The 14,294-nt window shown below is 47.2% G+C and overlaps 1 protein-coding gene across 6 annotated transcripts in view; it reads right to left on the reverse strand.

The window, feature by feature from the left end:
• CCDC9 (coiled-coil domain containing 9) overlaps positions 1 to 14,294 on the reverse strand; it is a 515,467-nt gene that overhangs the window by 430,471 nt on the left and 70,702 nt on the right. For all 6 annotated transcript variants that reach the window (XM_086938478.1, XM_086938474.1, XM_086938477.1 and 3 more), the window contains exons 3-5: positions 11,760 to 11,786; positions 11,148 to 11,252; positions 7,640 to 7,786 (exon numbers count right to left, since the gene is read on the reverse strand). In XM_086938478.1, the coding sequence (XP_086794604.1) occupies positions 7,640 to 7,786; positions 11,148 to 11,252; positions 11,760 to 11,762 (255 nt within the window). In that variant the 5' untranslated portion in view covers positions 11,763 to 11,786. The remainder of the gene's footprint in view (positions 1 to 7,639; positions 7,787 to 11,147; positions 11,253 to 11,759; positions 11,787 to 14,294) is intronic.

A 14,294-nucleotide genomic window follows, 5' to 3' on the forward strand; every position in this document is an offset into this window, starting at 1 on the left:
TGTGGGACGCTGCATGTTCCACAATAAATTACATGATGCCATTTATTTCCCCATAATTGCCTGTTCAGCAGTCACTCCCCCTTCACCCCTTTGTACCCTTACCAGTGCTGCACACCTGGGGAGTTCAAGGGCACATTGAGGTCCGATTAGAGCAGAACTAAGTTTGGTTTCCATATAGCGGTCATGTTTGTAGCAGCATAGTTGGGCAAAAAACTAGGGACTAGGATGCAACCCCGATTGAATGTTAGTGTCGGAAATGTTTTGCAAGCATTCAACTCATCACCTTTGTTTTTTCTCTAGATAGTCACCTTAAGTGTGACAGTGACCTAGAGATTTTTCCCATTGTCATTGTGCGACATGACTAAAGCTGTATCTCACTTATGATGCTGAAGATGGCCAAATCGGCCTGGTGTTGCAATCGTTCCCATTCAGAGGAGACTTTGGCCACCAATTTGGGATTCACTGTTTGCATTAAAGAAGGATCAAGGCATTTGCATTAAAGAAGGATCAAGCCATTTGCAAATGGCTGGTCTCTGTCTGCAGTTGCATAGTTGGCAGAAAATGACGGACAGTAATGCAGCCCTGAGCAATGGCCAGTAGCGGACACTTTTTGTAAGCATTTTAGCCATGACCGTTGTGTTTTCCTCAGAAACACCTTACTTACACCTCTCAAATACCATGTTGCTCCCTCTCCATATGCACTCTGGAAATGCACTTAATACTTGGGCAGTAGTAAAAGCAAGCATGTCTTCAGACCGGGGTAGAATCAGCAAGTTGCATATGAATAATCACAAACGTACTGCACTGTGGGGCACCTGTCCTACAGTTGCGCCTCAGATTATACCAAATATAACAAGGTGAAAATTCCACTATACATTGCACACTTAAAATTCCACCAAATATTAATTCTGTAAAAGAGGAATTGGTGTGTGTGTGTGATTTATTGTTGTATATAACTTTATTCGATATACAATATCATAAAAGTATAAATACAATTTGAAAAGAGAAAAGGGAAGAAAGACAGCCCTTCATTATTTCATTCACACAATATATAAAAATATATATATAGCGTGCTTAATACTCAATATATAATAAATACAATCTATCGTATAAAAGCTAAACACAGATTTAAAAATAGTTCGTCATGAAGGACAGAGTACAAAATCGATGGAAGGTGGCAATCTAAAGTTCCATGGCCTGGACTTGGGTCACCCTAAAAAGCTTCGATCTTGTCAGCCAGAAACAGCCCAGGTACTTCGCTGTCCCACAAATCACACTGGGGATCGAGGTCTCAGATGTTAAAATATGCAATGCCTCCCTATAGTTTTTGCATCCCAAGTTCGAACAAATGGGTTTCAGCCATTTTCTCCTCGCCTGACCATACACTGGGCAGGCGAAGAGAAAATCAGCAATAGACTCCGTAGGGGAGTCACAGCCCGGACACCCTGTGTCACTCTCTTTCGACTGCCTCCAACCTGCTCTAAAATTGTTCAGTGGGAGGGTACCAAACCTGAACTTCAGATATAATGCCCTATCTCTCGGGGACTCAAGAAGATCCAGGAGGGATTCTAATTTAGGGAAAGACTTAAAATCTAAAAAAAAATCCGTCAGGGTACCGTGTTTCAGATTTCTTGTGGCAGCTACAGAAACCCAATCCCAATAGGCCTTTACAACTTGTTTAGATGGCGGGTTCTGGCTCACCCAGGCCTCTCCCAATCCAATGTCCCCCACAAGCTGTTTCAATTTGGATAGCCAAACTATCTTATGGCCTATATCTAGTTGGATTAGTTCAGTCAGGGCAGAGGCGTAATGACATAGTTCCGGGGTCTTTCTGAGGCGTGTCCAGAACAATAAGGGGCGCAGCCTTGCCACTTCATTTATTGGATGTCTCCCAAGATCATAACGGAGCGGGACTAGTGGGGTCGATGGGGGGAGCAAGACCAGATCTCTAAAAAACTTGTTCTCTGATCTTACTAAGTCCGTAACATTCTTGTAACCCCACAGCTCTGCCCTGTATAGAGAGGAGGGCAAGGCCTTTCCCTCGTAGACCTTAACGGCAGGAGCCACGGGTCGACTGTGGGAGAGGCGCTGATGTCTAGCAATGGCCCCAACACACGTTTATGATTAAGGAGCATTTTTGCCAGGTGGGAGGACCACTTCATCCGGTTGTTGACCCGCACTCCCAGGTAGTCGAAGGCTTCGACAAGTTACAGATGGGAATCATTCAACCTGATGTTATTTCTAAAACTTTTTGATGGTGCCAGTGCCATTAGCTTTGTTTTAGATGTATTTATAGTCAGGCCTCTGGCATCACAGAACTGGGTGAAGAGGACAAGTACTTTTTGTAGCCCCATAGGGCTTTTTGAGATCAAGAGGGTATCATCCGCGAAGAGCAACATGGGCATTTTTTCCCCCGCCAGGGTTAGGGCATCGGCCGTGTCCTCCCTCAAATGGTCCACCACCCCATTGACGAATAGAGAGAACAAGGTCGAGCCATAACGCAAACCTGGCGAACCCCCCTCTTGACCGCTATCCTCTCAGTCAATTGGCCCTGGCTACCCCACCTCACTCCGTCATAGTTCCACTCATGGAGATGTTTGATGAGGTCCAGAATCAGGGGAGGGGGGGGGGGGGGGGGGGTATCTAGATCAGACAGTACCTGCCACAGCTTGGCACGAGGGACCAGGTCAAAGGCCGTTCTTAGATCAATGAACGCCAAATAAAGGCTGCCTTTCTCGATAGTTACAGACTTCCAGTAAATTGCGAAAAATCTGAAGACCTGATCCATCGTGCCAACCCCCGGTCTAAACCCTGCCTGGAAGTGTGACAAAATGCCATCCTCATCGATCCATGTCCTCAGTCTCATCAGGAAAACCCTGCCAACCACTTTCTGAGCTACGTCGATTAAACTAATCGGTCTGTAGTTGGCAGGATCCTCCCCATCCCCCCGCTTATAGATGGTCACCACCTCTGCACCCTTCCAGGAGTCTGGCAATGGGTGACCGCTCACAATAAGGTTGAGAATCCGGAGAATAAAATGCGCCCAGAGGTTTTTATCATAAAGCATTAGATCTCCAGGGAGTCCATCGGACCGGCTGCCTTACCCGGCGCGATTGTTGCAATTGCCGATAAGACCTCTTAGCCCAAACTGTTCCCCCTGATTAAGGGACTCTGGAAAAGCCAACCCAGTCTCTTGCTCTGTTGGTACGTTCCCTACCCCACTAGAGTACAGGCCATAGAAATGCTCAAACCATTGGCGCCGTACTATATGATTAGATAGAGGGTCTGCTCCCTTCCTCGTACTAATGCTGATTAACTCCCAGAATCTGGTTGAGTCTTTCAACTGAGCCGCGGATTTTAGCTCTTGCCAATGCATTTCATCCCACAGGCGTTTAGCTTTGTCAATTGTCCTAGAGTAGGTCTTTCTCGCTACAATTATACTTGGCTGATCTTTTGCTCTTAGGGCCATTGACAGCTCCTGTCTCCTTAGCCCTACATTCCTCTGAATACCACAGGTTTTCAGCCTTTGGACGGGGGGCCTTACGGCCACCTGTATCTTTAACCAGTGATTTATCACTATGAACATTTTAGGTAAACTTTAGTGAACAAAGGTTTTTGCGAATTAGGCCCTCAAATCACTAGTTAGTCCAAAACACACACATTATATAAATAAAAATAAATATATATCTATTTATTTTCCCCCTTTGGCTGTTTACTGAACTATTTGTATTTATTCATATTTCTTCAGGTATGTATTCTGCGCATTCATAGCCACAGGAGTTGTGGAGTACCCTACATACAACTTAAACACAGATACTCGAAGGCAGAGTCACTCCCCTACCGCAGAATAGCACCACCTGCTGCGGTCTCTCCCCGCTGCTGCCGCCTGTGTGAGTTCGATCCTCCGGTGTGCAGGATCCCTGACCAGTCTGTGTTTTTTGTGACTTATTTTCTTCTGCCTACTGCTATTTGTATTGCTTGCTCTTGTTGTTGTACGTTTTCTGTCCCCATCTCCCCACCCCCGTCATCACCCGTCCGCGCCTGGACCACGGCCAGCGCCAGAACCCCTGGACCCCACGTACTCCACATAGCCAGACGGCGATATGACTACAGCACCTTCCTCGCACTCAACACCGCCCAAGACCACCGCTGCTTCCAGGCCACCCCGAAACGCACCCATTGACCCTTCTCCTGCCAAACCTGCAACTTCACATGCGACAGAACCACCAAACCTCTAATGACTGGACCCAACCACCTCCGCTGCCTACTCCTCAACAGCCGCTCTGCACGCAAACATGCCGTCGAGCTTGGGGCCTGCTCGACACCTCCGGCCCAGACGTTGCCTTCCTGACAGAGACTTGGTGGAACGACTCCTAGGCTCCCGACATCGCCATAGCCATCCCGGATAGCTACAAGATCTCCCGCAGAGACCGCACCAAGGGGATGGGAGGAGGAATAGCCATCATCTACAAGTCCAACCTCCAGGTCCACACCCTCGCAGACGACTCACTCAACTCCGCCGAACACCTTTACTTACGGATCCACACCGACCCCAAGATCACCCTCAGAGGAACACTCATCTACAGACCCCCCGGACCCTCTTCAGCGACTCAGTCGCCGACCACGCCAGTACCCACGCACTCACCTCCACGGACTACATCCTCCTCGGGGACCTGAACTTCCACCTCGAGAACAACAACAACGCTAACTCCAACGCCCTGATCGACAATCTCGCCCTCTGACAACTCGTCACCGAACCCACCCATGCCGCCGGCCACACGCTCGACCCAGTCTTCTCCACAAGCACCCACGTCGCCTTCAACCACACCACCGAACTCCACAGGACCGACCACCGATGAATCCACTTCACCTTTAAGAAACCAACCACACACCATCACACCCAACAGCTGCCCCGCCGCTCCTGGAGCAAAGTCATCGAAGACCAGCTTACCACCACCCTCGCCCAGAACCCACACACCGACCCCTCCGACACAGACTCCGCCGCCCACAACTTCAGACAGTGGATCAACGACTGCGCCAACACCCTCGCCCCGATCAAGAAACCCTCCATCAACCACCCCAGCAAGAAAGCTGCCTGGTTCACCGAAGATCTCCTGATCTCCAAACGAACATGCCGGAAGCAGGAGAAGAAATGGCTCCACGACCGCACACCAGACAGCCACGCAGCCCACAAGGACGCCATCCGCAGACATCACCACCTCATCAGAACAGCCAAGAGATCATCCTTCAAAGCCAGACTGGAAAACAACGCACACGACAGCAAAGAACTTTTCAACATAGTGAAGAACTCTCCAAACCCAGCGCCAACACCAACGACATCCCACCCTCGCAGGAACTGTGCGACTCACTGGCCACCTTCTTCCATCGCAAGATCACCGAAATTCACGACAGCTTCAACTCCTCACCCGCCCCGAACCCAACAGACCACCCCCTGAACGCCACCTGCACCAATCAACTGACTTCCTGGTATCACGTCAACGACGACGAGACTCGCAAGGTTATGAACTCCATCCACTCAGGATCTCCATAAGACCCCTGCTCACACTACGTTTTAACAAAGCTGATGCAAACATCACACCGCAGCGACGAAAGATCATCAACACCTCCTTGACTCAGCAACATTCCCGGAAAGCTGGAAGCACGCCGAAATCAATGCCCCCCTCAAGAAGCCAAAGGCGGACCCCAAAGACCTCAAGAACTTCCGGCCCATCTCCCTGCTCCCCTTCCCGGCAAAGGTCACCGGGAACATCGCCAACATGCACCTGACCCGCCACCTCGAGGACAACAACATCCTAGACCCAATCCCGGTCCAGATTCAGGCGCAACCACAGCACCGAGACTGCCCTCATCGCCGCCACAGATGACATCAGGCGCCAGCTAGACAACGGCGAAACCTCAGCCCTCACCCTCCTGGACCTGTCAACCGCTTTCGACACGGTCTGCCACCGCACACTAACACGCCTCCAAGAAGTCGGAATCCAGAAGAAGGCCCTGGACTGGACCACGTCCTTCCTCTCCGGCAGAACACAGAGTCCGCCTCCCGCCCTTTCGATCCGAATCCACCGACATAATCTGCAGCGTACCCCAGGGCTCATCCCTCAGCCCAACCCTGTTCAAGGTCTACATGGCCCCCCTAGCACAAGTGGCCCGCCAGCACAAACTGAACATCTCCTATGCCGACGACACCCAGCTCATCCTCTCCCTCACCAAGGACCCACACACTGCCAAAACCAACCTCCACAAGGGAATAAAGGCAGTCGCTGAGGGGATGAGGAGCAGCCGTCTAGAACTCTGACAAAACGGAGGTCCTCATCCTAGGTCCCACCCCCTCTGCATTGGAAGACTCCTGGTGGCCGACCACACTGGGAGCAGCCCCAGCACCCACGGACCACGCACGCAACCTGGGATTCATCCTCGACTCCTCCCTCTCCATGTCAAAGCAGGTCAACGCCATCTCATCCTCCTGCTACAACACCCTCTGCATGCTCCGCAGGATCTACAAATGGATCCCGACCGAAACAAGAAGAACTGTGACCCAAGCCCTCGTCAGCAGCAGGCTGGACTACGGCAACGCACTCTACGCAGGAACCCCGGCCAAACAGCTGCGACGATTACAACACATCCAGAACGCCTCAGCCAGACTAATCGTCAACATCCCTCGCCGCAGCCACATCACCTCCCACCTAAGAGACCTGCATTGGCTCCCCGTCAACAAGAGGATCACCTTCAAGCTCCTCACCCATGCACACAAAGCACAACACCAGACCAGCCTACCTGAACGACAGACTCAACTTCTACAACCCCACCCACCAGCTCCGCTCCGCCAGCCTCGCCCTTGTCGCCGTCCCACAGATCCAACGAACAACTTCCGGCGGCAGATCCTTCTCCCTCCTCGCCGCCAAGACCTGGAACACCCTCCCCACCCATCAACGGCAGACCCAAGACCTGCTCACCTTCAGAAGGCTCCTCAAGACCTCTTTCCCCCCCCCCCCCCCCCCAAGCCTCGAGACCCTCAGAGGTAAGTAGCGCGATCTCCAAATTCTCTGATTGATTGATTGATACTATAGAATTTTACACAGGAAAACAACTAATAGCAGCAAGGTACACTCGATCCGTGGTGAGCCGGGAGGTGGAGTTTGAAGTGATTTTCATAAGCAGAAGCACATAGAGGTGGATGGAGAGGGACTCCACTCTAGACTCGTTGTCAGTCAAGCAAGCGGGGTTGTGGTGAAAGGACCAATGCGGGAGTCTAGTAGTTTTAGGTTAAACAGCAGCAACTAAAACGTTTCTGCTGCTATATTCTGTTACGCTTAGTAGCCGATCCTCAGTTAAACTCCTTTTTAAAAACCATTCCAACAAAGGGCGTAGAATAAAAGGCATTGCTCCAACAAGGACGCCTGAACAAAATGAATAAATAAAAACACACACGCCCTTATGCAAGTGTTGAGATTATAATTTATATAAATCACTTGACAAACCACAAGACTGGCAAATTGAATGCGATAAACAGAGGTAGGACACACATTTCCATCAGATTGCTGCTTCAAGCAGTCTTTGAAATTATATTTGCACATATTAAAAGACTCTAAATTAAAACAGATGAAAAGAAACAAATTACCGAGGAGTTGACGAGATCAACAGTGATTGAAAAATTCTCCTTTTCCTTCCGCCTCTTGTCTGGCTCGGCGTCTGGCTGTTTCACCTTTCTGGGGGTCGTCACCGCAATGCCCTCCTGTTCAGCTTTCTTCCGATCTTCCTCAATTTCCTGAGCGCAAGAAGAGGTTTGTTAATAATAAACGCTGCGTGTGTGGAAAGGGTGAATTAAATAAAACAGGAATGGTTGTCGTTTTCGCCAAGAACCTACAGTGGGGGGCCTTTTTCTGAGCATATCCTCTTTTTAAAGCAGGGTGGTGTAGCTATCACACACAATAATGACGTACGAGCAGAAGCCAATTTAAATGCACCACATTTATTTATGAAGAACAGTTTATAAATGCCGTATTTGGACCAAAAACACTGTACCTACTAGTAACATGGCACAGATCTGCAAATCTAAAAAAAAAAAAAAACATTGTGTGAGATAGTGCGGGGCTTGAAGACGGGGCATTGCTTTCAGTCTATTAATTCGTACAAAACCAGCCTTGCAGGGACAACTGAAGATGGGAGGCAACCTAGGGGATCAAATTAGGATATCCCAACTGGGTGACGTATGAGACACAAAAGGATTAATATAATCTCCACAGATTTCTACTCTAAATGAAGGAGTGCACGGCAGGGTTACCGCTCTCGGAATACAGACTCCTCAAGTCCCAGTTAACCATGTACAGCCTGGGTTGTGTTGAACCTTGAAGCTAAAAGTTGCCCTTCTCTACATTTCCCCCATCAACTTGACAGCACTAAGTGGACAAATGGAGGAGGATCTATTCCCGTTAAAATGGGGCTAACAGGAGGGTTGCAATGTTTGCACACAGTAACTTAGCCATATCCACTAGATTATGGCAGGTACTGCTGAAATGTCTACACAGGGATTATTTCACACCAAAAGACATAAGAATCTCCAAACGGCACCAGATCCCAGGTAGGAATGGGTGACTCCCTACATATGACATTGACATGCCCAATGTGGGAACGATAGAGGATGAATGTTAATTATACATTGTACAAGCTACAAATGTCTCTCCTAAGAGACTATTAAGGGGTGTCACACGTGAGACTGGGGGCAGGAGAGGAGAATGGATCCTGGTGGGGCTGGCTACATTACTAGCCGGGACAAACATCGCTGGATAATGGAGTCAGCGACCACTCCTGCACACAAGGTGTGGCTAGGGGACATGGTTTGGTCCTCAAAAATAAAGCAATTGAACTATAGATCGGAACAGTGTCCGACAATATTGGAATATGAGTGGATCACTTTCAGTTGCTAGCAACCCGAGGGTTTTTGAATCGGCTATTCCCATCTAAACGAGGAAATAACTTATGAATGTAAGACCAAATATGAACCATTTTGTGATGAAAAAGGTGGCAACTGTACCAGTCAATTATGTCCTACTGAAAATGAATATAAAAAAAAGTTTTGTGTAAAATAAAAAAGTGTGATGCAATAGAGAAGTGCATGGCTTAGAGCCCATCAATTCGTCAGAAACCTTCTCTAGCCTCTTCAGGAGACACAAATAAAGGCTTCTAAACTCTTCTTCATGTCTTGGGAAGGATAGAAAACCCTGATGGGACACTGATGGCACAACGCCTCCAACACGGAATCTGGAAACATTTCTATGTAAAAGTTATTAGCTCACGATGTGATATCGAATGACTGTGTGAAGAGTCCCGATATTGTGTCACAATGTGAGGTGGCAGATCCAACAGTGGTAATTGGAAAAAGATTGGGTAGATAGAAAAGCGATGGAGATGAATGGAACAATATATTAACAGTAAAAAACCTATACCAGCACACTACACATATTTCCATGTTCGGATACATAGTTAAACTTTAAGATACAGGGGGGATTAACCGATTTGCCAAGAATCGAATCACACAATTTTTTGCTAAGTGCTAGAAGGGCTCACACGGAGGTCAGCAAGTTGGGCACTCTACTAGAGCTCTTAACCGCACAGGGATTCCTCCCATGCCCACTAAGCATAAGCGTTTTCATTCTTTCACTGGTCACTAATGCCTGTGCCCAAGTAAAGTGGTTATGTCCGCGAGTAGATTAGATTAGCCTCAAGCAATACCGCAACAAGAGCAAGAAAGGTTCAATGCCTCTTGGGGGTCGAGCGAAATCTGGTGTAAAGGTGAGGCAGAGTGTTAAGACCAACTGGATAGGGATAAACGCCTCCTATTATGCACGAGGTTAATTGGTTCCCTTCTAACACAATCTAGAAACACAACCTAGAAAATTGAAGTCTCAATGAATCAACTTCCAAATGTTCGCTCATGCACGTCTATTAAATTTTTTGTTCTCCATAAACAAATACCAGCACTGAAGTGTTTTGCAGTGGATCAAACTCCAACAACCCAATCGGACATGGGATATTTTCCAGTTGGTACAGCTTGTTTATTTTTTTTTTTTAGTATTCAGAGTCTTGTGGCAGCTCAAATATGGGGGGAAAAATAAGAAATCCTGGTGTGAAATCGACTGAGATCAGTATCCTTTACCAGAGTCTTAGGGGGCATTTCACAAAAAAAGAAGTATACTTGCAACTGGAAATGTACGCCTATACACAGATGCAAATTTGACTAGATTTTGGAATTCACCAACTTTCTCCGCAGTATGCCTAAAAAGCTGAGCCAGGCGCATGTTTTCAGCGTGCTATTGCAAGTATCAGGTGACACATTCTATGGGCTTCCATTTCCCCGTGCTCAAGTGTACATAGAGTACCATTATACACGGGGAAAGTAGCATACTGTACAAATGCACATTGTTTTCTGTAGGGAATATACATTTTCAATGGAGAAAGCTCTGCCCCTCACCCCACACTCCGACCAAATCTAGGTAGCACTCAGTTACCCTCCCCATCCCAGAAGGGTAAAATCCCATAGCATGGCCAGGTTGGGGAATACTGGATTTCAGTATAGGAATTCCAACATATGGGTTTGGGGGGCATTCACGAACCAACAAGTCTACCCACACCCAGTCAAGCCTACTTCCCACCCCGTGCATGGGACTTATTGCTGCAGATTTCTCTGCATTTGTGGCTGAGAAATATGCTTTGTCAAGGCCAATCCTCATAGTTAAATGCTGCACAAGAAGGACCAGTTGTGCAACTGTTTGAACAGAAGTGCTGCCACTTGACTTAACAACGTTAAGTATGGAAAATAATTTTAAAAAATCCTTCATTTAAAACTAGACAACAACAAAAGTTGGAGGCTTGTCTCTCAACGCAGGCATGAAGAGGGTGCAAAGGCTGATGACTCACAACAAAGGAAATCAACTTCCAATTAAAAAAAAAAAGAAAAGTTTCACTGTGACACTGAATATGGGACTAAATATGATTATCAAATACACATTGTCATAGTTTGAAAGATGTGTTTAATATCCAAATGCAGAGGAGAACAGTCTAGGTTCTGTAAAGTTCAACGGTTTTAGCCAATGAAAAGATGCATTTCCAGAACGTCTATTTGTTTTTACCTGGTACCTCTTCATCAAGGCCTCATTTTTCTTCCGTAATGCTTCGATCCTCTTATCCAATTCAGCATCTTTCTCCTCTTTGGACTTCAGGTCAACTGCAGAAGACTAAAAACATCTCGAACATAAATCTCTTGAAAGAGAAATTTGCAATATAGGTACATAAACAATTTAAAAGTCTATCAAAGAAATGGCCAGCTGCAATTCATGTCAACTATTGAAGAAAGTAACTTGTGCTCTCGTATGAAGTTGGCAGCCAACCTTACCTAGAGGTTCTTGACCTGAGGCCCACAACCGTTTCGAAAAATAAATTTAGCAGACTAAAAAAATATTTAAAAAGCGAAAGTGAACATTTTAAAATAATCTGTAAACTAGAAGAAATTTTAAATTGGAGGCTAAAAATTAAGTTGGTATGATCAGAGTTATTCAAGGGAGTAGTAAAGATAACGCAAACTATCTAATAGACCATTGGAGCCTCAAATGTAATACGGACATATGATGACAAAAAGAGCAAACATTATTAACAAAAAAGGCCCTCTGGAGTCTATCATTTCTACAATCCTCCAAACAGTTACACATTTTATATACAAAAGTATGTAAACAAGTAGGACTTACCATATTTTCTACCCAAGTTTTTAATCCCTGTAAAATAAATATTTAAGAGTTTTAATGTCTGTGTGCATTACATTGTAATTATAGACAAGCATTTACAACGCAATAGGTCTTGCAGCATTAAAGTTTGAGTTACTGGCATTGTAAATGACAATACTTTGCATTCTTTTTTCATTTTTTTAAATTTGCAATTGGTATATAAACATTGATAGTGGAGGAGTATCCCACAAGGAGATATTACTCTTCTTCACTCGCTATCGGGCCCAAGTGTCCTAAAAGTAAATTTCCTTACATCCATTTACCGATCCACTCACACATCGTTGCTAACTGCTATAAAATCTGTATTTCCTCTTAAAAATCCAAACAACCCTAGCCGTTTGCAAACTCTTTCAGGTAAATCCATCTACATTTGTAGATTCTTCTTTCTTCCCTTATTACCCTTTCAATCCAAGTAACACTAATCCACCACTAATTCTTTTTGGGGTCCGAGTAACGTGCCACTCGCCGAAAATCTCTGACGCCTGGTCTGGGGTAGTAAGCGCTATATAAATACAATTTCATCTCATTACTTACCTTAATCACTCAGGCATTCACTTCAACCCACGAATGAACGTAGTGCAGCCACAAACATGTCTCCCAGAGTCCTCCACACCTCTCACCCACAGACAATAAGTCATACCACCCAGACCCAACTCCTTGCACTTACAGCTGTTATCAGTCAAGAATCCAAAGCTAGTCACAAACACGCACTCCTAACTGACAACCACTCCTAACTTGTGACTCATCCACTTATCCACTCACCTCCTTTCCCTCATTAGCACCATGTGCACAACGTACTGTCCTGCTTACCACAAATAACACTGACAAAGCTGAGGGGTTGAAGATCTACATTTAAGCTGAGATCACTGAAGACAGATCAACAGAGAGTCAGGCTGGGAAGAGAGCAGTCTTCCTTCAGCATGTGTGACGCGCAGGGGGCGGTGCTATCACACGTGCACACATGTGGAGGGGCCTGTGAGTTAACTGTGTACATTTCCGATTTGTAGTTGTAACAGGGGAAAACTGTGCGATTTGCACATGGACCGACTGTCTGAGGATCAAAACTCATAATCGTGGATAAACAGAGCGCCCACTGACTACCAGGCACCACAGTGTTGGTATCTTGTAGCTGCTCAATGTGTATCCAGAACAGACCATTACAACTATGACGAGAATGCCGAAAGGAGAAATATATAGTTTGGTTCTTAACATGTGATGCAAATATCCCAAAACAATTATGAGATTTGTTTTTAAAAGCTACAGCATTTTGTTTGAAGCGTGTTGAAAAACCTCCCGCGAGGAATACATTGTGCAATGATGAGGGGACAAGAACAATGCAAAAAAAAAAAAAATGTAGCTGCTCCGCAGAAAGAATGTGCAACTGAAATTTCTCTCATATTTCGTGCAGTTCCTGTATGCAGTTGTCACTCAACAAGGGAAGCTTGTGCCATTGTGTACAAGTTGACATTAGATGATGCCGCCGGGGATGTTTTGCAATCTCTTGCAACGGAGGCCAAAGGTTGCTTGCACTAGCACGAAACGCGTCCCTGCAGCTCCAAGGCTTGTGCATGACAAGTTATTCACATACTAGACCACACTGGGGTACAGTGTGAAGACTCCAGCTCAGGTGAACTCCAGTCTTCGGCTCCAGTCAGCTGCCAGACTTCCATAAAAGTGATATGTTGTGCACATTCATTGGTCGGGCCTTGCAGGGTCTCCCTCTCGCCCTAGTTTCAAGGTTGCAGGTCAGACCGGAGTCTGGCGTGGGGAGCTGTAACTTGCACTTCCGCCTGTCTGTCCTCTCTTCATGGGTATCAATAGCCCTCCATGTGCTGAGGTGAAGGGCAGCAGGCTACCCAGGACCCTCTGGGCGCCACAGCACGCCTCACTGAGGAGCGCGCGTCTATCGCTTCGTTCTGTTGATAGTTGACGTGAGAGTCAGCGAGGGCCGGGGTGGAGGGGGTGCAACAAGTGAGGCGGAAAAACGTGAATATTCACGACAGTTAGATAAACACGCCACATACGCCTCAGCTCATTAGCACGGGACGCATGTCAACAGCGCGGACAAAGGGAAAAGCAGCGAGGGGAGGGCTGGGTACATAACACCAAAAGAACCGGATTTTAGCTCCCGCGTATCAGGTTGTGCATTAAAGGTCACTTCATTGGAAGCGTGAATATCGCGCTGCGTGTTGTCGTGGCTACGGGCACATGACCAGCGAAACCAAAAGCAGCCCGGGCTTACAGTGAGAGGGCGGGGGCTGCCCGCGCTTGCGCGCTCCGAGCCCCGGCGCCAAAGCGGAGTGCGGCATCTGAAGTCCCGGGTCCCAGGAGGGGGCCCGGGTGAAGACCAGCGCTGGGGACACGGAACACGCCGAAAGAGCCCGGTGAGTGGGGGAGTGGGGGAGTGGGGGGGGTGTGTGTGCGCGCGCGTGTGTGCGTCTGTGAGTGTGTGTGCGTCTGTCTGTCTGTCTGTGTGTTGTGTGTGCCTGCCTGCGTGTG

This window comes from Lissotriton vulgaris, chromosome 9, assembly GCF_964263255.1.
Source record: "Lissotriton vulgaris chromosome 9, aLisVul1.2, whole genome shotgun sequence".
In the NCBI taxonomy this organism is placed as follows: Eukaryota; Metazoa; Chordata; class Amphibia; order Caudata; family Salamandridae; genus Lissotriton; species Lissotriton vulgaris.